Source organism: Balaenoptera physalus, assembly GCF_965194825.1.
Source record: "Balaenoptera physalus genome assembly, chromosome: 2".
NCBI classification, from domain to species: Eukaryota; Metazoa; Chordata; class Mammalia; order Artiodactyla; family Balaenopteridae; genus Balaenoptera; species Balaenoptera physalus.
In genome coordinates this window covers 122209895-122233282 of record NC_138883.1, presented here as the reverse complement: position 1 = coordinate 122233282, position 23388 = coordinate 122209895, and the positions used below count along the sequence as shown (strand labels likewise).

The 23388-nt window shown below is 46.1% G+C and overlaps 1 protein-coding gene across 4 annotated transcripts in view; it reads left to right on the top strand.

Moving 5' to 3' along the window:
• The window catches only part of LOC309655505 (OTU domain-containing protein 7A), a 381768-nt gene that overhangs the window by 280447 nt on the left and 77933 nt on the right, over positions 1–23388 (top strand). For all 4 annotated transcript variants that reach the window (XM_082450780.1, XM_082450781.1, XM_082450779.1 and 1 more), the window contains 2 exons: positions 4540–4722; positions 13040–13258. In XM_082450780.1, the coding sequence (XP_082306906.1) occupies positions 4540–4722; positions 13040–13258 (402 nt within the window). The remainder of the gene's footprint in view (positions 1–4539; positions 4723–13039; positions 13259–23388) is intronic.

Genomic DNA, 23388 nt, shown 5'->3' with positions numbered 1-23388 from the left:
CATTTATCAGACAACTGTCTCCAACTCCTTGAGGCTCTGGGTTGAGGTCTTCCAGACAGTGATACTGTCCTACCAGAAATACTGTCCTTGGAGAAATACTGTTGGAACATCACTGGAAACCCTCAGGTCAGCTGCAAGAGAAAAATGAGTATTTCTAACTGTGCAAATTGCTCTTGCAAATAAATTAGGATTCTGTGCATATAGAATCAGACAGGAATAGAGATTGGATAGTTGACTAGCATCTGCCATCTTTGAACATTTGGCCTTGAAGCTTAGGATACAAACTGTAACTAGATTTATGATTATTCCCATAGAGATGGACTTAATCTTCAAAAGAGAATATATTATAAATTAAGAGAAGAAAAGAAAAACAAGAAGAAAAGTGGAGGGAATCCATGTGCTTTAAGGACAGGGAAAGGCAAAGCAGCCAGAAAAGGGGACATGGAGTGTTTAGAGTCATAGGAAAGGGGTCTGTTAAGATGTCGTGTTGGAGAGAGGCCTTCTGGTGTCCTCCCAGCAGCCTGGTGGCTTGCTGGTGTTTGGGAGATGGCACAAGTGACACCTGAATGAGAATTTCACATAGTACAGGTGAGTCTGTGGGGAATAGAGCAAGGACCCAGCAGGTGAAAACAGTGGCAAGGTGGGGATGGAGGGATCTGGGAAGTAGGGCAAGTCCTGTAATGGAGTCATGATGGGCGGCCACGGGAGAGGGAGGTTTCAAGGGTGGTCAGCAGCCAGGAGCCATGACGCCCAAACAAGGTCAGGTTCAAAGGAACTGTAGCCCCAAAAGCTTAGGTTTTGATCAAGACAGACCTGGATTTGAATCTCAGTTCTGTCACTTACCAGCTGGATCTCAACCATAAGTGAACAGAAGTTAGGCATAAGTGAAAACTTATCATGAGCGGTCGTAACACTAAGAGCTTTCCATGTGCTAAGAACTTTACAAATGTAGTCTCCTCACCTCACTTACTCCTCCTAGGAATTTTCATTAGGTGGATTTTATTATCCCAGTTGTTCAGAAATGTAACCCAAGGTTTCACATGGTGGTATGCTGTATTCACTGTCACAGAAATAGCCGGGAGTTAGGGCCAGGCCCAAAGCCTGAGCTCTTTACTGCTCTGCTGGACCGATTCCTGCCTCTAATGAGTGTGCTGGCTTCAGGGCTCACAGCCTGTGGCCACCCCAATCACCCGGCTATGGATTCCGTCTGGCCTCAGCCCGTTGCATCACTGTGGTGGTGTCACCATGGTGGGCCTCTGTGCCCTTCCACCTCATCCTCCCTCCATGCGACACCTGTTGGGACTCTCCAAGACTTACAGTGGAGAAGATGAAAGGGGATCTTGAAATGTATGCTCTCTGAGCACCAAACCCTGCTCCCAGACCACCAGGGGCCCACTCCTGTCCCTCTCCTCTGGATTTCCTGCTTTTAGATACAACCTGTACAACCCGCCAATGTCAAGCTCATCCCTGGGGCATCCCCTGTCCACGCGTCTGTCAGTCACCACTGGCATTCCTGGTTGTCCTGAGAGGCCGTCTTTGGGACTGTGCAGAGCAGGAAGCAGATCTCGAGGGGCTCTGACCCCCTAAACATCTGATGAGTGTGTCTGTCTTCCTTCCGTCTTGCTTGCTTCCCTCTCAGTGGCCTCTTGGACCCTTTCCAAGTGCACAGACCCTGGAGTCCTGGATCCTTGAGGAGTTCTCTAAAATCTGAAATCGAGCATTTGGGGATCGTTTTGGAGCTGGGCTTTGTGGACAGTGCCGCCCCCTCCTCCATCTTTGCTCTCACCTGACACTGGATCCCCGTTTGCTAAGAGGTGCGGCCCAGGTTAGAACCAGGATGCTTGCCAGTTAAGGATACGGGCAGGTGTGTAGCAAAGTGAACAGGAGCCCAGGGCAGTGATGGGAGAAGACAATGTAGGCAAGAGCAAGTGGGAAAAATCAGCGAGTGAGAGGTCCCCGGGTGGGAGAGCAGAGCGGACCAGCCTTTGCTGATGGCTGGACACGTGCTTCTCAGCGTTGCCCCAGCTGATGCCCTAACGGAGGCATACAGTGGGAACACACCTCCACCCTGGAGTTCTGGTCCACAGAAGCCACGCGTGAGCACTGTGGTCCTGCCCTCACTCGGGCCTGATCATCTGTGATGGAACGTGGATCAGGGGCTCTGAAAGGGTCTCCTGTCGGGAACAGACAGGAACAGCAGACAGGCTCTTTCCAGTTGGTGGGAGAAGCACAGTGGGCTGGCTCCTGGGAGCAGGAGCTGGGGGGCCACAGCTCTGCCAGGACTGGGTCTTATGTCCATGGCAGCCCTGCAGGGGAGATGCAGCTTGGTGGACAGATCCAGAATGGAGGGTTCATATGCAAACACTATGGTGTAGCAATCCTCTAAGCCTCACTTTCTGTTTGTGAGGAGCCAGGACAGTGCCTGCTCCTTGTGGGGCTCGGGGACGATGACACCCCCGGCTACACCTGGGTGCTCCATGCGGGCTGTTTCCCTTCACAGCCAGGATTCGTGGGGCTGGTGTCATTGCTAATACACACTCCCATATTTAACATGTTTGCATTTCGTGATAGGATCGCAATCCAGGTGCCTCTCCTCCACCTCTCCTCTCCTTGACCTTCCACCCGGACACAGGTTTGGCCCTCCCTGGGGCACTTGCCACCCTTGGCCCTACTTTAGGGCAAGGTGCCCACCCAGGTCATCGCCCCTGCTAAGGAATAATGTCCCTAAGGCAGGGCCTTGTCTTGCCCTTCTTGGACTGCGCCCTGGAACGAGGATGCCCATTTGATAGACACAAGCACTTAGACTCGAAAGTGCGTTTGCGATCACCCAGGCAGTGTGTGTACACTGTGATTGTTAGTCGCGTGTAAGAGTGAAAGTGCATGCTTGCATTTCTGATTCAACTGGTTCCCCTAAAACGACTCTCTCATCACCACCATGTTGCACAATACAACTAATAACAGTAGTGGGGCTGCATTCCACCCATGTCCCCACCTGTCACCACTTACAAAAGTGCCCCCAGCCCCTGCTAGGGTTTTGTTGAATAACCCGGATGGTTTCGTTTGCTTTTCTTCCCCACTGAGATGTGCAAAGATGCTTCAGTGGTGTCTTTGTTAGCTGACTGGAGGAAAAAAATATGATTAAATTGTAAATGTCCATGTGATAGAATTTAAACATTCTGATTGATAGTATCAAGTGTGCAGCAGAAAAAAGTAGAAACACCAGAGGAAGATGTTCAGATATTATTTTAGACATTCAAAGCCTCATTCTGTTGTCTACACCACATAATTCATCGTATCGTTAGTCGATATAGTGAATATTGCAATTTGAAGTTAATCAGGAGAGGATAAGATTTTAATCGCTCTTTAAAATTAGAGCTAAGCTTTTAATTCTTTGCCTTTAAAAAGCACATGGTTGGGACTTCCCTGGGGGTCCAATTGTTAAGACTTTGCCTTCCAATGCAGGGGGTGTGGGTTCAATCCCTGGTCAGGGAGCTAAGATCCCACGTGCCTCCTGGCCAAAAAAAACAAAACATAAAACAGAAGCAAAACTGTAACAAATTCAATAAAGACTTTAAAAGGTCAAAAAAAAAAAATCTTTGAGAAGCACATGGTTGCCTAACGGAATCAGATGTGGTGTGTGCCACCTCCTTCCTTCTGTTAGAAGTCCACCAAGTCTTAGAGTCAGGGATTAGAGCCTCCACACTGAGTCCAGCCCCCCATGAGCTCCCCCTCGTGCTGTGAACCCCCAGCACCCATCCCTGCTGAGCGCTGCCTGGGACGGGCACAGCTGTCCCACCTGGAGTCTCACCCAGTTCAGCACCTGAGCTCTGAGGTCGCCTCCCACGAAGGCTCCCACACAGCGAGCCCCCTGGAGCCTCTGCCCTCTCCAAGCTAAGCTTCCAGAAAAAGGTGAAATACTGAGCAAAGCCCAAAGAAAACATGAGAATTCTTTTCATTCCTTTTTTTTCCCACTGGGAACTTCTTTTCCATTTTTTTTTTGCACTCAATGTTTTGCTCCCCTTGGAAATTAAGCTCTATGACTTGGTTTTCAGAGGCGTGGAATGTTCTGCAGGGTGTGTGAATCTAAGGCCAGCATCCTTAGATACTACGTGACGTACTATCGTAGGTACATCATGTACTTCAGAGGGATGCATCTCAGGCATGGGTGTGAAGTTCTACTCTTAGAGAGTACACATCAGGCCATTTTACTCCTTCGAAAACTGAGAACTAAAACTACAAGGGCCTACTGTATAGCACAGGGAACTATATTCAATATCTTGTAATAACCTATAATGGAAAAGAATCTGAAAAAGAATAGATATATGTATGTGTATGTATAACTGAATCTGTTTGCTATACACCTGAAGCATTGTAATCAACTATATTTCAATTTTTTAAAAAAGAAAAATGAGAACTACTGGTGGGGAGTTCATGAGTGAACACGTGCTAACAGAGACCCTTCTTTGCGTGATTCTTTCCTAAAATGTGACCATTATTCATGCATCAGTATTGTAATCTCTTGTCATTTCTCGTCTCCAGGCAAAAACTGGGACCTGACTGCCGCTCTGAGTGACTATGAGCAGCTCCGACAGGTGCACACAGCCAACCTGCCACCTGTGTTCAACGAGGGCAGGTGCCCCAAGCAGCCCGAGCGAGAGCACCCCCCACCTGCGCACACGGCCGAGCGGCCCTGCCTGCCCAGGCAGGACGACATCGCCCAAGGTACCAGCTGAGGGACCCGCCCCACACCAGCTCCCCGGCCAGCACGCCCTGGCTTGCAAGGGGGCTGGGGTAGGGGTACACAGAAGGGCGAGGTCATCGCCTCCCAGCTGCAGGCAGATGGGGCTCTCTGGGCACCACACCTCATACTCCTTTACAGCTTCCGTTCCTGCCTCAGAAAAACAGGAGAGTGTGTCCACTTCTCTGGGACCCCCACATTCCTCCTGGAGTCCTGGTTTTTCCAGACCCAACATCTCTGCTCCCTGCAATTATTTCCCAAGTAGCATAGAAGCCTCCAAACCTGTTCAAGATGATGTTCATCATCCCATGTGCTTTGTTTTCCATGTCTTAATTACAGAAATGAGAAAAGCTCATTGTAACAAAGGAAACAATACAAAGATATATGAAAGAAACATAAGCGTTTTCTTCTCCACACCTCCCAAACCTCAGGGAGACTAACCAGTGGCCCCATCTTGTTCTGTCTCCTTCTTCTCCTTCTTACTTTGCTTGTTCAAAGTGCAAACGCATCAGAGTCAAATGCACATAATGCACTTGGCAGAGTGCTTGTTTCATTGAACAATAAATCACAAACATTCTCTCTAAATATTTTATTCCACAGCATACGATCATTTTTAAACCATGCCTGTTCATCGTGATTCTGTTTTTTCTTGGATTTTGTTGGTGGTGGTGGTTTTTGACACTATAGGCACTGCTAAAATAAACTTTATACCTGTAATTTGTATGTACTAGTGCTGTTATTTCTATAGGTTGGCATTTCCAAGGTGGATTTGCTGTGCCAACACATGTGTTTTTTAATTTAATAACTTCAAAACTTCGTTCCCAAACACATTTCTGTTCACCATGTGTGAAACTGGGTGTTTCCCTTCATTCTTGCCAGGACTGGGTGTCCTCATGATGGTTTTACATTGTTTTTCTACTCCAAAGGGCAAAAAATAGGGTATTTTAACTTTCATCTTGTCATTTGCTTGTTAGCCAGTTGGATTTCCCCTTCTGTGACATGCTTGTTCACATACTTTGCCCATTTTTCTATTGATTTGTTTGCATTTTTCTTATCAATTTGTAGCATTCTTTATAATGAAGACTACGAACATTTTGTGTATATATATATGTATACACATGTCTATATATACATCCCACTGTATTATTTGCCTTATGACTCTTCACAGAGTATTCTGCCTTACAGAATATTTACATTACTATACATTCATGGCTAATGGGTGTCCTTTTTCACATTAGAAGTTCTCCTGGAGTGCAAAGTTACTAGCATATGTTCCTATATTTGTTTTTAAATTTTGTTCTTAGGTCTTATAATCAATTTGAAATTTTTACGAATAATAGCTAAGGATCTAGTTTTGCTTCTCTGGATTGAGAATGAGGTACTCTAGCACATTTATTGAATAAAGCATTCCTTTCCCACTGAACTAAAATGCCAACTTTGCTGTACATTAACTTCCCCAAAATGTATTTGGCTCTGTTTCTGGACTCTGTCTGTTTGTGTGCCCACCCAGCCTGTTACACTTGACTCTTGTAGTTTCATATAGTATTACTCTCTGCAAAGGCAAGTTCCTTTATTGCTGTTCTTTTCCAAAACTTTTTCACTATTTTTGGATATTTATTCTGCCATAGTAACCTTAAAATTGGAATTCTGATTGGAATTGGATTGGATTTTTATTTTATTTTAGGAATAATTAGCATATTGTAATATTGTTTTTCCATTCAAGAACATTGCATATACCACTGCATTTACTCACATTCTGTTAAGAGTTTAGGCACAGAGAAAAGCAACTTACTTTTTGTATATTTATCTTTTATCCAGTCATTACATAAGTTCTCTTATTAATGCTAATTGTTTGTTCTCAGAGAATATCTTGGGTTTTCTAAATATATAATCATAGGATCTGAAATAATTTAATATTCCTCTTAATATTTACACAATGAATTCCACTTCTCCTATTGCATTAGGTCAACCCTCCCAAACTGTTGTGAGTCAATGTTGTCTGTTTCTGTTAGCTCAGCCTTATTATTCAAGCTACATTGGAATCTCTATCTTGGATTATTCTTCTATGCTTACTCTGTTGTCTAGAAAAGCCACACTTGAGTTAGAAAGTTTAATACTTATTACCTGTTTCTTCTCTTAGCTTCATCCTTTCCACTATTCTTTGGGGATATATTGGTAGGTGCATATGTATCCATAATTGTTAGGTCATCTGGCTCTAATATGCTTTGTTACCAATATATAGAGTGTCTCTTTGTCCCACATAATTGTTTTTATCTTTATTTTTTATTTTTTTTTATTTTTGGCTGCATTGAGTCTTAGTTGCAGCATGCAGGATCTTCACTGAGGCATGCGGGATCTTTCATTGCGACATGCAGGCTCTTCGTTTTGGCAAGCAGACTTCTCTCTAGTTGTGGCGTGGGGGTTTTCTCTTCTCTAGTTGTGGCATGCAGGCTCCAGAGCACGTGGGCTCTGTGCTTTGAGGCATGCGGGCTCTAATTGAGGCACATGAGCTCAGTAGTTGTGGTGTGCGGGCTTAGTTGCCCCACAGCATGTGGGATCTCTGTTCCCCGACCAAGGATTGAACCTGTGTCCCCTGCATTGAAAGGCTGATTCTATACCACTGGACCACCAGGGAAGTCCCTGTTTTTATCTTTAAATCTGTTTTAGTTGATGTTAAACCTCTACTCTGCCTTTCTGTTGGTTCATGTTTGGAATAACATTTTTTCAGCCATTATTTCAACCTTTCCTCATCCTTTTATATCAAATGTGATTCTTGGAAGTAATTTATCATCAGGTGTTATTTTATTATCCAATCTAAGAGTCTCTGTCTTTTAAGCAGTGAATTTAATCCACTTACTTTATTTTTATTATTGTCATATCTGTGCTGCTTTATGTTGTGTGTTTTATTTGCCATGCTTTTTGTATGTATCTTTCTCCTTTTCTATCTTTTCTGGCTAATTAAATTTTTCAACTGGTTTGAAAGTTATACATTCTCCTTATGTTATACTTTCCCCTGTTCTATTAAAACCTATATTTAGGTTTTCTCCCTATTAATTTTTAAAACTTATCAACAACTATATTTTACCCTGAAAAAGACATGTGTCTTTGTTTTTATCTTCTCCCTCCTGACTCCATGTGCCCTCAAACATATTTAGGTTCTTTTTGTTGTTGTTTAGACCACAATCAACTTCTTTATTTACTCACATTTATCTTTTGCTGAAAGAATACTTTTTCAAAGACTATTTTCTAAAAGAATTTTTGCATGATCAATCTCCTAACGCTGTCAGTACCTAAAGGAGTTTACATGACATACTTAAATTTTTGTTTAGTGGAATAAGAATTCTGGGTCCAAATTATTTTCCTTTAAAACCATTCCATTCCTCCATTGTCTTCTTGCATCTTAATTTCACATCTTCTAAGAGATTTCCTTGACTTGCTCTTCTAACATCCTAATTTATTCTTCACATGAATCCATTCTGTTAATCAGTATTCACATTATTTCATTCCAAATTAGCCTTTCTCATTATTATTACTATTTCACATTCTCATATTCTCTCTCTTTGAACATATTTACTAGGCTTACTTTATTTTTTTTTAAGTCTTTATTGAATTTGTTACAATATTGCTTCTGTCTTATGTTTTGGTTTTTTGGCCACGAGGCATGTGGGATCTTAGCTCCCTGACCAGGGCTTGAACCCGCACCCCCTGCATTGGAAGGTGAAGTCTTAACCATTGGGCCGCCAGGGAAGTCCCACCTACTAGGCTTACTTTAAAATCATGTCCTCCTTGTGCATTCCAGCCCCGGGTACTTTGTGGACTTTCTGTAACTGTGCTTGCACTGCTCAGATGTTTCCTAAGTTTCCCCTGTGAACACACAGCACCTTGCAGTTACCAGCCATCTTAGCTCGTGGTATCAGGTGAAAGGGACAAAGTCATGGGCTCTGGTTTGCCTTCCTGTGAATGAGAGCATGGGGGGAAGCACACTCAAGTTGGCGAGTTCTGAATGCTTTAATATGGGCTCAAAATGTTCTCCACTGGCTCTCTTCCCCACAGTTGGCTTTATTCCTTAGGGAACCTCTCAGATCATCTGTTCTAGAAATTGCTCATTTGCAGGGGCTACCACCTTCTATTCTAACTGTCAGCTCACAGGGGGTGTAGGAGAGAAGAGGGAAGGCTCCAGGCCTGGCCAGCCCACCTGGGCCCGTCATGGTTGGTGCCCCGTCCCAGCTGAGCATGAGCATTGCCCTGATGCTCCTCCAGCTGGGTTTGGCCAAGGTGGGGCTGGCCCATGCTGTGGTGGTGATGGTTCAGGCAGTGAGCCACCAAGGGCTAGCTGGGGAGAGGAAAGGCACAGCCAGAACACCTGCCCTCAGCCGCCACCCATGCAACCCAGCCCACTCCCACTGTTCTGCTCCTGTGGGCTTCCTGAGTGGGTTAGGAAGAGGGTGCTGAGTTGTGGTCACTGACTTGTCAATCTTGTTGTATTGTTCTTAAGTTCTCCTTCATTCTGCCCTTAGATCTGTCTCTGGTTGGAACCACCTCTTCTAATCATTTGGTTCAGTCTTTCCCCCAGGCCTTCTGTGACTGTGTGTTCCTTCAGAACCACACAGGACCTCCTCCTGACATCTCTCATACAGTGGAAATCCAGAGAGCTGACAACTTGGCAGTTCCTGTCCTTTTCGAGTGGCAAACAATCTAAACCATTATCTCACCCTCCCAGGGAAGGGGCTAGAAGGATCCTTCTCTCTGTTTTCACACAGATTCCAGAATCAGGGCCTTATACTGATACCTGCTGCTATCTGATTTTTATCAGATATTATTTAAAGGGAAGAAAAAAAGAGAAGTCTATCATAAGATAATTTCATTAACTGAGCCTTGTGAACAAACATATGTATTTTTAATAAAACAGAAATTGTAATTTCTGCATTAGATCTATATATCCTTTAATTGAATTCTTCCTGAAATCACAGTGCCCTAAAATGGAAAATAAAGCCCTCCATATTCTAAATTCTAAATCAGCAACAATGACTCATGAACCAAATCTGGCCACTGCCTGTTTTTTTAATAAAGTTTTATTGGAACCCATAAAACTTTATTTATTTATTTGCTGTCTACGGCTGTCTATGGCTGCTTTATTTATTTATTATTTATTCACTGTCTATGGCTGCTTTAATGCTACAAAGACAGAGTTGAGTAGTTGTGACTGAGAATTGTATGGCCCACAAAGCCTAAAATATTTATATCTGTCCCTTTTAGAAAAGTTTTGTCTACCTGCTTTAAAATACACCCAGGATTTGTTTTAATCAGGTATAGTGAGACACGCAGACATGGACATGACTATCTTAGGGGAAGAGGTTCTTATACTCACAGTTCCCTAGAAACAGGAGGCATGGCACACCCTGAAGGGACACACGGGGAAGCACCAGGGATGATCAGGAGGCCGAGGGGACAGAGGAAAACAAGGGCAGGAGCCTGTATTGTGTTTCTGTGGGAAAGATAAGGCAGGGTAAACAGACTTAGGACTGGCCAGTTTGAGTAATTTCTGTGGCTCTCTGGGGCATAGGGGCCATCTCTCGTTGTTGGCACCTGGGCCTGGGGTAATTAGGGCAGGAACATGGCTTGCTGGTGTAAGAACCAGATAGAGGAGGTGATCCAGAGTATGGGCTCTGAGCTGGTTGGTTTGCATAGGAAAGATGTGCTCCTGCGTGAGTCCTTGGTATCTCTAAGAATTGGCTAATTCTGTAGGGAAATCCTCTCCCCATTCACGAAGGCCCTGGATGCCAGAGCCTCAAGAATACAGAAAATAAGAAAACAGAGTTAATACATATCCCCTGGCCTAAATCATAGATGATTTTTTGTTTGTTTGTTTGTTTGTTTTGGGTTTTTAAAATATATTTTTTTAATTGAAGTATAGTTGATTTATAATGTGTTAATTTCTGCTATGCAGCAGAGTGATTCAGCTATACATGTGTATACATCTTTTTTATATTCTTTTCCATTATAACTCATCACAGGGTATTGAATATAGTTCCTTCTGCTACACTAAATCATAGATGTTTGAGTTGGCTTTGTCAAGGGTTGGGAAATTCTGTATATTCCCTCACTATTTTTTTAAAAGCTCTCTGTATTTTTCTGGGGCATAACTTTGAGCATGGGAATTCCTGTTTTATTTATACTTCCAAAAGAAGGATTGCTGCGTTCATGTTTAGAGAATCAGTTTGTGTGTGTGTGTGTGTGTGTGTATGTGTGTGTGTGACTACATATATACATTCATGGATGTGGTAGTTGGGAGGAGTTAGAATTAGGAGTGTATGTTTCTTGTTATATGATCTTCAACATAATTCACTTTTAGTTCAAAAAGACTTTTTCCCTTCATGTGAAGTCTTCATGTGAAGACTCCAAATATTTAATATTTGGAATGGCTTAATAGCATCATATTACACTGCGAGTCACAACGTTTCCAAGGTCCTCATCAATTGGCAACAGGTGCTGATTGATAAGCCAAGAAGGCATATGGATGACCCCGCCCAGCACATTCCTCTGTTGGGAGTAGTGCGGGTTCACGTCACCTCGGGTGTTTGAGCAACCCATCGGGTCCCAAAGGATGGGGCAGTTCCTACTTTCCCAGATTCCAGAAAGCAAGAGATGTGACCTCAGCAAGGCTTGTAAGGGGCAGAGGGGCATGGGGTCTCCTCTGATCCCGCACTGGGGGAACTGGACCAGGCACAGGACAACCGGCTGGCCCACGTGCTCTGTGGCTCCTCTTCCGCATGGACTGTTTGGTCTGCCCTCTCTTCTCATCCTTCTTCAAAATACAACATACTTAAACACCTTGAGTTCATATCAGAATGAAATTGAAGGTGTATCAAAACTATCCGTTTGATAGACAGACACTGTCTCTGAGACATACCATGCAAATACGTGAGGGTTCTGAGAATTAACTTTGAACTTAAAACTAACTTACCCCAGGATCAGAAGCCTCTTGTTTTTCATCTGCTTAGCAAAATTACTTTAATAGCAGTGCTGTACACTGCTCTTGCATGTGGGGGAATAGAGCTCCCATTCTGGATGAAGACATGGGCATGGGTTTCCTGCCAGCACAGGAGGGCAGAAGCATGCCTCAGAGAGGCATCAGCAGAGCACAGAACCTGACCTGTGAGCAGGCTAATGTGAGTGGGAATCCGTACAGCTTAAGTGGTTACACATACTGATGAATTGGCCAAAGGGTTTAGACAATATTCATTGAAATGCCAGTCTGAATTTTGTTTTCTGGGCAAAACTGAAAGAGGACTACTGCCTTGCTTTTGCTCTTCGTTATTCCAAATATTGATTGTAAAAAAAAAAAAACCTATTCCTAACATCAGATATTTAAGAATTCTTTAGCTATTAAGCACAGGGCTTTAAAAAACAAGTATGTTTTCAAATACATTACTTTTTGGCTGTGACATTTAGATCAGATGATCGCTTTCCTAGTAAAGTAACTGTTGTACTTTAGAGATATTCTACACTGCACTTCTCATCCCTTGTTGGAAAGCCTAGGCAGAATAAGACCATCATTTTTTGAGATTGCCATGGCAACAGAAAATCCAGTCAGAGAAGCATGTAATGGCTTAATATTTGTGTCCTGGGAATCTTCGTGCGGGATGTGTTTATCACAGTAACTTTAATAAAGGTGACCTATCTTAAAATACAAGCCTCAGTGGAGGAAGCCGAGTGGATTGCTTCTCACTTTAAAAATATAAATGCATAAAAACAAAGGCAGTCCCCCGTGTAGCATTTCATTCCAGAGGAGGGCAGCTCTGCTGAGCTGAATTCCATGTAACTTAAGACCCAGGAAGCAAGTCTGGTGATCTTTAAGGATGCTGAATATTTGTGTGGTGGACTTACCCTTGGCCTCCTTCTAAGTGGTTTCATGACTAAGTGCCATGTGCCAGGTTGTGGTGATGTTAGCCCAGCATGAGGGAGGCCTGCAGAGAACACTGGGAGGGTGGCAGGGCTGGTGCGGGGGGTAATGGGTGTATGGGTGTCCATGGGTGTGCCTCTGTGTGTGGTGTGTGTGTGCCACATGAGTGTGTCATGTGTGTTTACACGTGTGTGTCATGTGTGCACGCACATGTATGTGTGCACACGGGTGGGGTGTGTCATGTGTATATGGTCACATGTGGGATGTGTGTCGTGTGTACATGCACGTGTGTGAGCATGTGTGCACGTGTCGTGTGCACACGTGTGGGATGTGTCGTGTGTGCATGCAGAGGCCCGCATCTCTCAACCCCCCTCGTCTCCCTCCCCCCACCCCTGCAGAGAAGCGGCTCTCGCGCGGGATCTCCCACGCCAGCTCAGCCATCGTGTCCCTGGCGCGGTCCCACGTGGCGAGCGAGTGCAGCAGTGAGCAGTTCCCACTGGAGATGCCCATCTACACGTTCCAGCTGCCGGACCTGAGCGTGTACAGTGAGGACTTCCGGAGCTTCGTGGAGCGAGACTTGATCGAGCAGGCGACCATGGTGGCTCTGGAGCAGGCGGGTAAGTACCCCTCAGGCAGGTCCGCCTGGTCGGGAGGAGGGGCGGGAGCAAGAGGGATGCGCGATCCGGCTCCACACGCTGTCAGGCTCGGGTGCCTGCGGGCCCTGCCCGGCCCTAGCCTGGCACCAGTGGATGTGGGGCGAGGACCACGTGGTGCCCAGATCTCCTGAGTGTTCCCTTTGTCACTAATACGGCCTGGCCAGGTCAGCCCCCCTACAAAGAGAACCCCAGGCTGCTTTGCCTTACTTCTCTCCTTTCCCATCCAATCCCTGCCCCCCAGTTGGGTGCGGAACAAAAGAGAAGAAAGACCCTGTGCTTGGAGAGAAATAAGAGACCCTGTCAATTCCTGTGGACACAGGCAGGTTAGGTGACCTCTTTGAGCCTCAGTGCTCCAGTCTGCAAAGACTTGGGGAAGACGGATGCCGGGCTGGTGAGGCTGAGCTGTTAGCACGTGCCCTACCGAGCTGCCTGTCTCCTGCCCTCCCCCTGCCCTCCCCCAAGCCCCACTCCCACCCTCACCGGCACCCCAGCCTCCAGGTTAAGGAAACATAAAACTTGACTTTGGTTTCCTCCCTCTCCTTAATGTTTCTCTGACATCCTGATGAGGATGAGATTCAGAGAGCAAACCAAAACTTGTCTTCTTTGGAGTGCCTAAGGATAAAATAACTAGTTCCAAACAAATTCTGCAACAGATGTTGGTTCTTCCTGAGAAGCGCGGCCCCTTTCTCACTCATAATCATTTGCATTGTAAATCTTTGCTCAGTCACATGTTCAGGGGTTTCTCAGACATGCATGTAGAGGATTCTATGCCCTTCCTCTCAGGCCCCTGTGCATCTCCCATGGGGGCACAAAATCCACACAGGTAAAGAGGGGACGGTGGTTAGTGGGGCCTTACTTGTGCTAGGCAACCAGGCGGTCAGGTCCCAGCGCAGGGCTCGGGGGCCTCACCCGTGGCGTGTTTGCTTTGAGAACAGGATCCGCAATCCTGATAACTGTGTTGGATCTGATGTTGTGACCAGGGAAAAATCATTTTCTCGGCTGCTGCACAGCTGCCAAAAGCAACCCAGAGACTGACACCCACACCTGGCTCTGTCTTACCTCCAGGTCTTTGACTGATCAACAAACATAAAACAGCCTCTCTAGATTACCTGCAATCTTAAAGCCCTCCCTCTGGAGGCTGGTTATTTTAAAGATGCCTCTTTGAGAGTAATTCAGATGAGATATTTTAAACCAAAGAGTCACTGTTCATAGAGAAGGGAAAATTGGTATAGGTTAAGAAAGAAAAAATTTCATGAGCTAATTTCTCTTGAAGGGTACGGCAGCCGAGCCCTTGACAAAGTTCAGCCCTGAGTGTTGCCAGTAGCACCGGTAATTGCTGCCTCATTTAAGCTGAGTCCTGGGACTTCCCTGGTGGTCCAGTGGTTAAGAATCCGCCTTCCAATGCAGGGGGCGCGGGTTCAATCCCTGGTGGGGGAACTAAGATCCCACATGCCACGGGGCAACTAAGCCCACGCGCCACAACTACAGAGCCCACGCGCTCTGGAGCCCATGCATCACAGCTAGAGAGAAGCCCAGACGCCACAACAAGAGATCCTGCATGCGTCAATTAAGACCTGATGCAGCCAAATAAATAAATAAATATTTTAAAAAATAAAAAATAAAGCTCGAGTCCTGGTAAAGGGCATGGGGTCCACCGTGCCAGCCTTTTCCTCCAGCTTTGTCATGCTCAGCAAGAGCCCTTGCTCCTTTGGAAGGTCTTTTCTGTTATTTTTTTCCATAGATCACATATTAATTTTTATCACTTACATTTTACCTCCCAGACCAGCATTTTCAAAGGGTGCATTTTACTCTAACTATCCAACTTTGGAAAACACCTTTTAAAAACCCAAACTTAAGGAGTTAAGATGCTACATTCGCCCACAGTACCTTATTTCCATCATGTGCCAAAAGGATGGAGAGAAGGGACAGCAGGGTGGCCCACCCGGGGCTGCGGACAGCACCCCGTCAATGCCTCAGGAGGCCTTGGGGAGGCCGACTGGTGCCCCAGCCTTCAGGAATGTGATCCCGGGCAGGGAGGGTCTGAACGTCAGGGTTCCATGAGGACAGGGAGGTGAGGACTGGAAAATCACAGAGAGCAGAATAAACGTTCATTCCTCTCCACTCCCCGCCCCCACCGTCCATCAACTTCTCTGAACTTCTCTCTAAGCAGTAGACCCAATCATCCTTCAGGCTCTTTCTGTGCCCAGATCCTGGTGGAGATCCTGGCTGAGGCCGGCGAGTCCCGCTCAGCCCCCCACCCCGGCTGAGTGAGGAGGCCAGGCGCTGGGAGGTGGCCCAGGCTGCGCCCCTCGGGCCCTGCTGTCACTCTCCGTGGGGCAGACAGAGCTCCACCGAGGAACAGTGGGGAGGAAGCTGCTTGGTGTGGCCAGGTGTAGCGTGTCCATTCCTCCATCCAGTAATTAGTGTTCAGATTGTTGTGAAGCAACCATTGATAATCAATATTATTTACTGTGTTCATGGGAGATGGAAATACAGATGTCAAAAAAATTTAGTGAAAAATATCTACTTGTTCAAGACATAATTCAAGTTGTGTTTGGAAGGAAATATAAACTCGGTCCCAGGGCCTCAGGGTGGGGGACTTCCCTCTCCCCGGGGGCTGGACGGGAACCCAGGGCTCATGTGGTCCAGAAAATGGGCCAAGGACTTCCCTGCTGGCGCAGTGGTTAAGAATCCGCCTGCCAATGCAGGGGACACGGGTTCGAGCCCTGGTCCGGGAAGATCCCACATGTCGCGGAGCAACTAAGCCCGTGCACCACAACTACTGAGCCTGCGCTGTAGAGCCCGCATGCCACAACTACTGAACCCACATGCTGCAACTACTGAAGTCCACGCGCCTAGAGCCTGTGCTCCTCAACAAGAGAAGCCACTGCAATGAGAAGCCCGTGCACCGCAACGAAGAGTAGCCCCTGCTCACCGCAACTAGAGAAATCACGCATGCAGCAATGAAGACCCAACGCAGCCAAAAATAAAATAAAATAAATAAATTTGTAAAAAAGAAAAAACGAAAAGAAAGAAAATGGGCCAAGAAGATGGCCTGTGTTGCCTATGGTCCAGCTGTCCCTCCCGGGGACCCAGCTCCACTCCCTCGGAGCCCGGCATAGGGCGGGTGTCCAGAATGGTCCACCAGCTCCCCTCCCTCGGAGCCCGGCATAGGGCGGGTGTCCAGAATGGTCCCCCAGCTCCCCAAGGCACGTGGGCAGCCCCACCTATTTGAGGAGTCTGTGTATCGAGTAGTGAAGCTTCACCTCCCACAGGAAAGGGAGTGCCATTCTCCTCGGGCCTTAAAACCCCGGAGGGCATGACCTACTCCCACCCCATGACAGTCGGGGACAACAGGAGGGCCAGATTTTCAGGACATAAAACCGCTGACCTCCTGAGAGAGGAAGGAAGATGAGAATGCAAGAAAGCATTTGTTTCTCAACTGGGTTATCCTGCTGCATTCACATGTAAGAAGACGCAGAGATCATGGGAAGTAACATCTGGCACCCCTTTGGGACACCCCCACAGTGTGGATGAGATGGTGTGATGCTCCAGTGGGTTCGTAGATCCAAAGGCAGAGTCATGTCTGCATACAGCAGCTACTGCACACACGGGACACTGAGGTCTAGACGTCAGAAAGTGTGGGGACACCTTTGAGTTGTGGTGTTGAGTCTGTCTCCACGGGAGGAGAGTTGGATAGGAGCAAATCTGGCAGAGAAGCCCTAAGATGTGCAGGTTTTCATGTGAGTCAGCCCAGCCCCGCCTTATCCCAAGTCAGCTGAGAGGCCCCCTGGAGCCTCACTTCCTTCCATCTTAAAGTCGGAGGCAGGACAGCTGCCAAGACAGATTCAGCCAAGGCAAGCTTGACCTGCACTCCCACAGACACCCCATCCAGGTGCTGGGTGTCCCATCGCTGCGAACAACCTGTCCCAGGTGAAATTGCTGCCCTCGTGGAGATGAAGTTCTAGTGGGGAAGAAAGGTGATAAGGTAGGCCATCAATATGGCATGAGGCCACGAGGTAGGGGCTCTGAGGTGGAGGGAGGGAGCACAAGGCAGGGCTCTTGAGGGCAGGGAGGAATGAGCCATGGGACACCATCAAAGCCTTGGCACATTTAAGTAAGGCAGGACGCGGGAGCGGATGGAGTGAGGGCTGGAGGGGTTGGAAAGGAAGGTGAGAGAATGGTAGCAGGGGCCAGGGAGCACTCCTGAGCCTTGGGGTTCACAGTAGGGAGGCTGTGCAGCCCCAGGAGGGCTTTGAGAAGGGGTGGTGACGTGTGGATTCACACTGACACGTCCTGGCTGCCGTGTTGAGAGTGGACTCTGCAGAGGAAAAAGGAGCAGGAAGAGCAGGGGGCGGGGGTGGTGGGGGTAGCTGCTGCGTTAGCCCAGCGCCATGGGGGTAGCAGTGGAGGTGATAAGAAGCTAGATGTGAAGGCAGGATCTGTTTTGAGGAAAGACCTGCAGGTCTCGCTGATGGATTGGATGGAGCAATGTCAGAAAGAGAGGAGTCGAGCGTGACCCTGAGAATGTTGCCTTTAGCACATGGGTAGATGGCGGTGCCGTGCGGAGATGCAGACCCCTGGAGGAGGGGTTGGGGGGGAAGGAGAAGCAAAGTCTGAGATCCTGGTGAGACTTGGAAAGTTGCTGTCCAGTTGAACATGTGGGTGTGGAGCTCAGGAACAGTCTGGGCTAAGGCTGCAAATATGGGAGTTAGTGTGGGATGAAATCTGCAGGAGGGTTGCACCCATCGTAGGGGCCTCCCACAGCACCCCTGACACAGCCCTGAGCACTGTTGGGTACCAGGTGGATGAGGGAGTCTGGAGCATGGGCAGAAACATAAGGGAGACAGACCAGGAGCAAATCATCACAGTCCCATTGGAGGAAATCTCAGAAGCACGTGCACAGCACAGTGATGCCCAGAGAAGGGAGGTCAGTGGCCCTGGATGGGTGGGGTGGCTGCAGAAGGGCAGGGATATTAAAGGGAATCACAGGGTCATGTTTAGGGCAAAAATGTGCTCATCTTTCTGCTAGAGAATTGTCCCATTGTTTTCTTTCATCTAAGTGTCTTCGTGGGTGACAAGCAAAATGACATCTTTTCTTTTTTGGCATCTTCATTGGAGTATAATTGCTTTACAATGGTGCATTAGTTTCTGCTGTATAACAAAGTGAATCAGCTATACGTTTACATATATCCCCATATCCCCTCCCTCTCGCGTCTCCCTCCCACCCTCCTTATCCCACCCATCTAGGTGGTCACAAAGCACCGAGCTGATCTCCCTGTGCTATGCAGTTGCTTCCCACTAGCTATCTATTTTACATTTGGTAGTGTATATATGTCCAAGCCACTCTCTCATTTTGTCCCAGCTTACCCTTCCCCTTCCCCATGTCCTCAAGTCCATTCTCTACATCTGTGTCTTTATTCCTATCCTGCCCCTAGGTTCTTCAGAACCATTTTCTTTTTTTTTTAGATTCCATATATATGTGTTAGCATACAGTATTTGTTTTTCTCTTTCTGACTTCCTTCAATCTGTATGACAGACTCTAGGTCCATCCACCTTACTACAAATAACTCAATTTCGTTTCTTTTTATGGCTGAGTAATATTCCATTGTATAGATGTGCCACATCTTCTTGATCCAGTCATCTGTCGATGGACAGTTAGGTTGCTTGCATGTCCTGGCTATTGTAAATAGTGCTGCAATGAACATTGTGGTACATATGACATCTTATTTTAAACTGTGCGGTAACCACCCAAATTAAGTGGTCCTGTTATCATGTTACTTGGAAAAGGCAGAATAAGTGATTAATGGCGGCCCCTCACCACTACGTAATACCACAGCCTTCCCTTAGTGATGTTCATCTGATTTTCGTCTCTGCAGGAGCTCAAGATTTCGTTTTTGTTTTTTAACATTCACAGTATTCATTCCCATGTTATTTTTTCTGTTCTTAAATGAAGTCATTGTGTGGGGAGATGTGAATTACCACCCTGTCCAAGTTTGGAATAGGAACTTTGAACCGTATTCTCAATCCCACTGCTCCTGCGAAAAATCCTTTATCTTGGGCATCCCATTCTGGATCCAGCTGGAGATGCTAGAATAGCACTGGGCCGTTTTTGGTTCTCCAGAGGCTGGAAGGTGCTGGCATTTACCATAGCTGAGTGATCCTCCACGGTAGCCACAGCTGACTAACAGCCCCAGGAATGCTCTCAACTGGGTAAGAGTCTTAACTTCCAGGACCAAACTTAAATCAAACCACTAAAATCTTGCCTTCCATCCCCTAGCCACATAACTAAGTCTTGTTGTGATTCAATTACGTGCAAAGTGTGACTGAATATGTGGGCTGAATTGATATTTAGAAAATGATAAATTTCCCATAAGAAATGTGAATGAAAGGTAGCATGTCTAGGGAAGATGCCTTGTTGAAGATGGCATTAATTCTCAGATCACAAAAGGTTAATTCTAGGTGTAGGAGATTCCTTCTAGATGAAGGATAACTTCTAGTGTGCAAGATTACTTCGAGATGAAAGATGCGGTGCTGGCGAATTCACACCCCTGTGCTTCCCCTCCTATGTCCAGAGTCCTGGGCAAGGTGGGGAAACAGCTCCCCTGGAGGAGGGGGCTTAGGGTCTGATGGCAGCAGATTCTGTCTGGTTAAGCCTGGCTTCATGGGGTGCCCTATTTGACATATATGAGCAGTTAATTAGTGTTTAAGTTTTGGAAGATAATGAAGTGTCATCTGCCACACATGCTGATTTCCAAGGCATCCTCTCCCTGACCTGGGAACACATTGGTGATCAACCCTGGGACATATTTTCTAGAAGGTGAGCATGGTGGTGAAGAGGAGGGGGCTTAGAATGAGAATTTGGCAAGAACACTGTCTGAATTGTATCAAAGGGGCACCTTTTCAGGTGGCATTCCCACCCCGAAATGTAGGTGCTTTCCCTGATTTCTGAGAAGCCCCAGGGAGAGCCTTGAATCATTGCGGGGAGACAGCGCTAGTTACATTAGGTTCTCAGATCGTGAGGTGAATGGGAAAGAAAAGAAGAAATCTGTGCTCTAGACGATGAGAGTGGGATCAGATAAAGCGGCTTCTGTAAGTCACGGGAGTGTGTTCCCCTCCCTCTGGGCAGGACAGCCCCACACCTGGCCTGGTGTAATGTCGCTGTCTCCCTCAAGCTCAGGTCACACTTTCTCTCCGTCCTCCCATCAGCACACGGGAGGCCTGGGGCCCCCAGACCCCATCTCCCAGTGTGTATCAGCCACCCTGAGCCCAAGCCCGGCACAGAGATGCAGTTCTGCCAGAGGTAGACACACCTGCAGAGAGCCCGTGGGGTACCTGATGCAGTACAGACATACAGCAACCTGGGGCAAGGATTAAACGTGCCTGGGGACACCACTGAAAAGAAGTGCTCGTTCAAATCCCTGGGAAGTGACCGGGGATGAGGTGGCTGGCAGTCCCTGCACCAAGGTCCCATATCTCCAGGACTGAGGGGCAGTGACAGAAAGTTGATGCTGCTAAGTATGCCCGGCATGTCGCTGGTGTGGGTCCCCAGAGGGAGGGGGCAAGTCTGGAGGGAGGAGAGATGGTTCAGAAGTGACAGGGGGAGCAGGGGCGCTGCTGGTCCCTGAGGGGTATGAGAGGTGCATCCATGTTGTTAAGTGTAATTATAGTTCATTTTTTCTCATAATTAGTGTTGCAATGTACAGGCAGACCTCTGATTTTTCAGGTCTGGTTCCAGACCACCGCAGTAAAGCGAATAATGCAACAAAGAAAGTCTCACGAATTTTTTGGTTTTCCGGTGCATATAACAGTTATGTTTATACTATATCGTGCAACAGCACACTTAATAAACCAATGTACATACCTTAATTAAAAAATACTTTATTGCTAAAGAAATGCTAACCATCATCTGAGTCTTCGTGAGTCATAGTAGTAACATCAAAGATCACTGATCACAGATCACTGTAATAATATAATAATAATGAAAAAGTTTGATATATTGTGAGAATTACCAAAATGTGACCCAGAGACACAGTTAGAGAAAATGCTGCTGGAAAATGCTGCTGATAGACTTGCTTGATGCAGGGTTGCCACAAACCTTCAGTTTGTAAAAAGCGCACTAAAGCCAAGCGCAATAAAACAAGATGTGCCTATGTGCACATACTACAAATTATTTATCCATCATATTATGATGGACATTTGGTGTCATGGTCAATCCGGGCTGCCATAATAAAACACCACAGACTGGGCGGCTTAAACAACAGAAATGTATTTTCTATCAGTCCTGGAGGCTGGAAGTCCCAGATCAAGGTGCCAACTGATCCTGTTTCTGGTGAGGGCTTTCCTCCCGGCTTGTATACAAGCACCTTCTTGTCTTCATGTGGTCTTTCCTGTGAAAGACCCTCGGGGGAGAAAGGGAGGCAGAACGAGCTCTCTGGTGTCTCTTACAAGGACATTGATCCTGTTCAGATCAGGGCCCCACCCTTCTGACCTCATTTAACGTTAATTACTCCCTTAGAGGCCCCATCTCCAAATACAGCCACACCAGGGTTAGGGCTTCAACATACGAATATGGGGGGACACATTCAGTCCGTAACAGTTGGGTTGTTTCCAATTTTTGATTATTGTAAAGAGTGCCACTATGGAATTCTTGTACATGTTTTCAATGAACACATGAATATGTTTCTGAAGATATATACCTAGGAGTGGTACTGTTACGGAGTCCAAGCTCGTACTGCTCTCAGCACAACAGGCCAATAAATCGAAAGATGAATTGTTGGGGCAAGGGATAACAACTTTATTTGGAAAGCCAGCTAACCAAGAAGATGGTGGACTTGTGTCCCAAAAATCATCTTGCCTGACTTAGAATTCAGGCTTCTTCTATACTAAAAGGGGAGGGAGTAAAGTCAAACACTTCCTGGTTCCCATCAGCCTCCGGAGGGGAGGTGTTCATTTCTTCCTCCAGCAGTTATTCACAGGTGGGCCTGGTCAGGATGTTTCCTGTGAGCTAAACAGAGGTATTTTAGCTTAATGCTCATTACCTGGGAGGCAGGATTTGCAGAGATGGGCCATTATGTATAGTTTAAGCTTAGAGGAAACATCCCTCTAGTGATTAATTTGTAATAGAATACAAAGTTTCTTCCCTATTACAGTATTGCTGGATTATAGGATTTACATATATTCAGCTTTATAACAGTTTTTCAAATAGTTTTCTGAAGTGTGGATGTACCAATTCGCTCTTCCACTGTTAAGGGTTCTGGATAGTCCGCATTTTTTGTCTTTCCATTTTAGTCACTGTGTTGGAAGTGTGGTAGTCCCATAGTGGCTTTAATTTTTATTTTCTGATGGCTGATAAAGTTGAGTACCTTTTCATGTTACTGGCCATTTGGATATCCTCTTTTGTTGGGTGCCTTTTCAGGTTTTTGCCCATTTTTACCTTTGTCTTTTTGATTGATTTGTGGGAATTCCTTATACAGTCTGAATATGAGTCCTTTATCAGATGTGTATCACAAATACCTCCACCCACTCTATGGGCTGCCCTTTTACTCTCTGACTGATACACTTTAATGAACAGATGATCTTAATACTAAAGTAGTTAAATTTACCTTTTTTTTCTTTACTTTGAGAACGTCTATTTCGGTTTAAGAAATATTTGCCTTCCCCAGGTTTCTGAAGATAAAAACTCCTGCCTTTCACATTTAAATCTACAACCCACCTAAAAATAACTTTTATATATGGTGTGACATGTGGTGAAAGTCCGTTTTCCCATATGTTTACACACCTGCCCTGGTACCATTGTTGAAACCATTCTTTCTCTATTATGCTGCAAGGTAAACTTTGACATAAAGCAGGTGATTGTATATGTGTGGTGTGACTCAGACTTTATTTTGTTCCATTGGTGTTTCTGTCCTTGGAACAAAATGACCACAGTTTAAGTCTTACCATGCAGTGTAAGTCTTCCAGCTTTGTTTTTCTTCTTATGATTTGTCTTTGCTATTCACAGCCTTTGCATTTCTATATAAATTAATGTATATGAACTCTATATAGAATAATTATATATTTAATATGGAACCTATGTAAGTTAATTACAT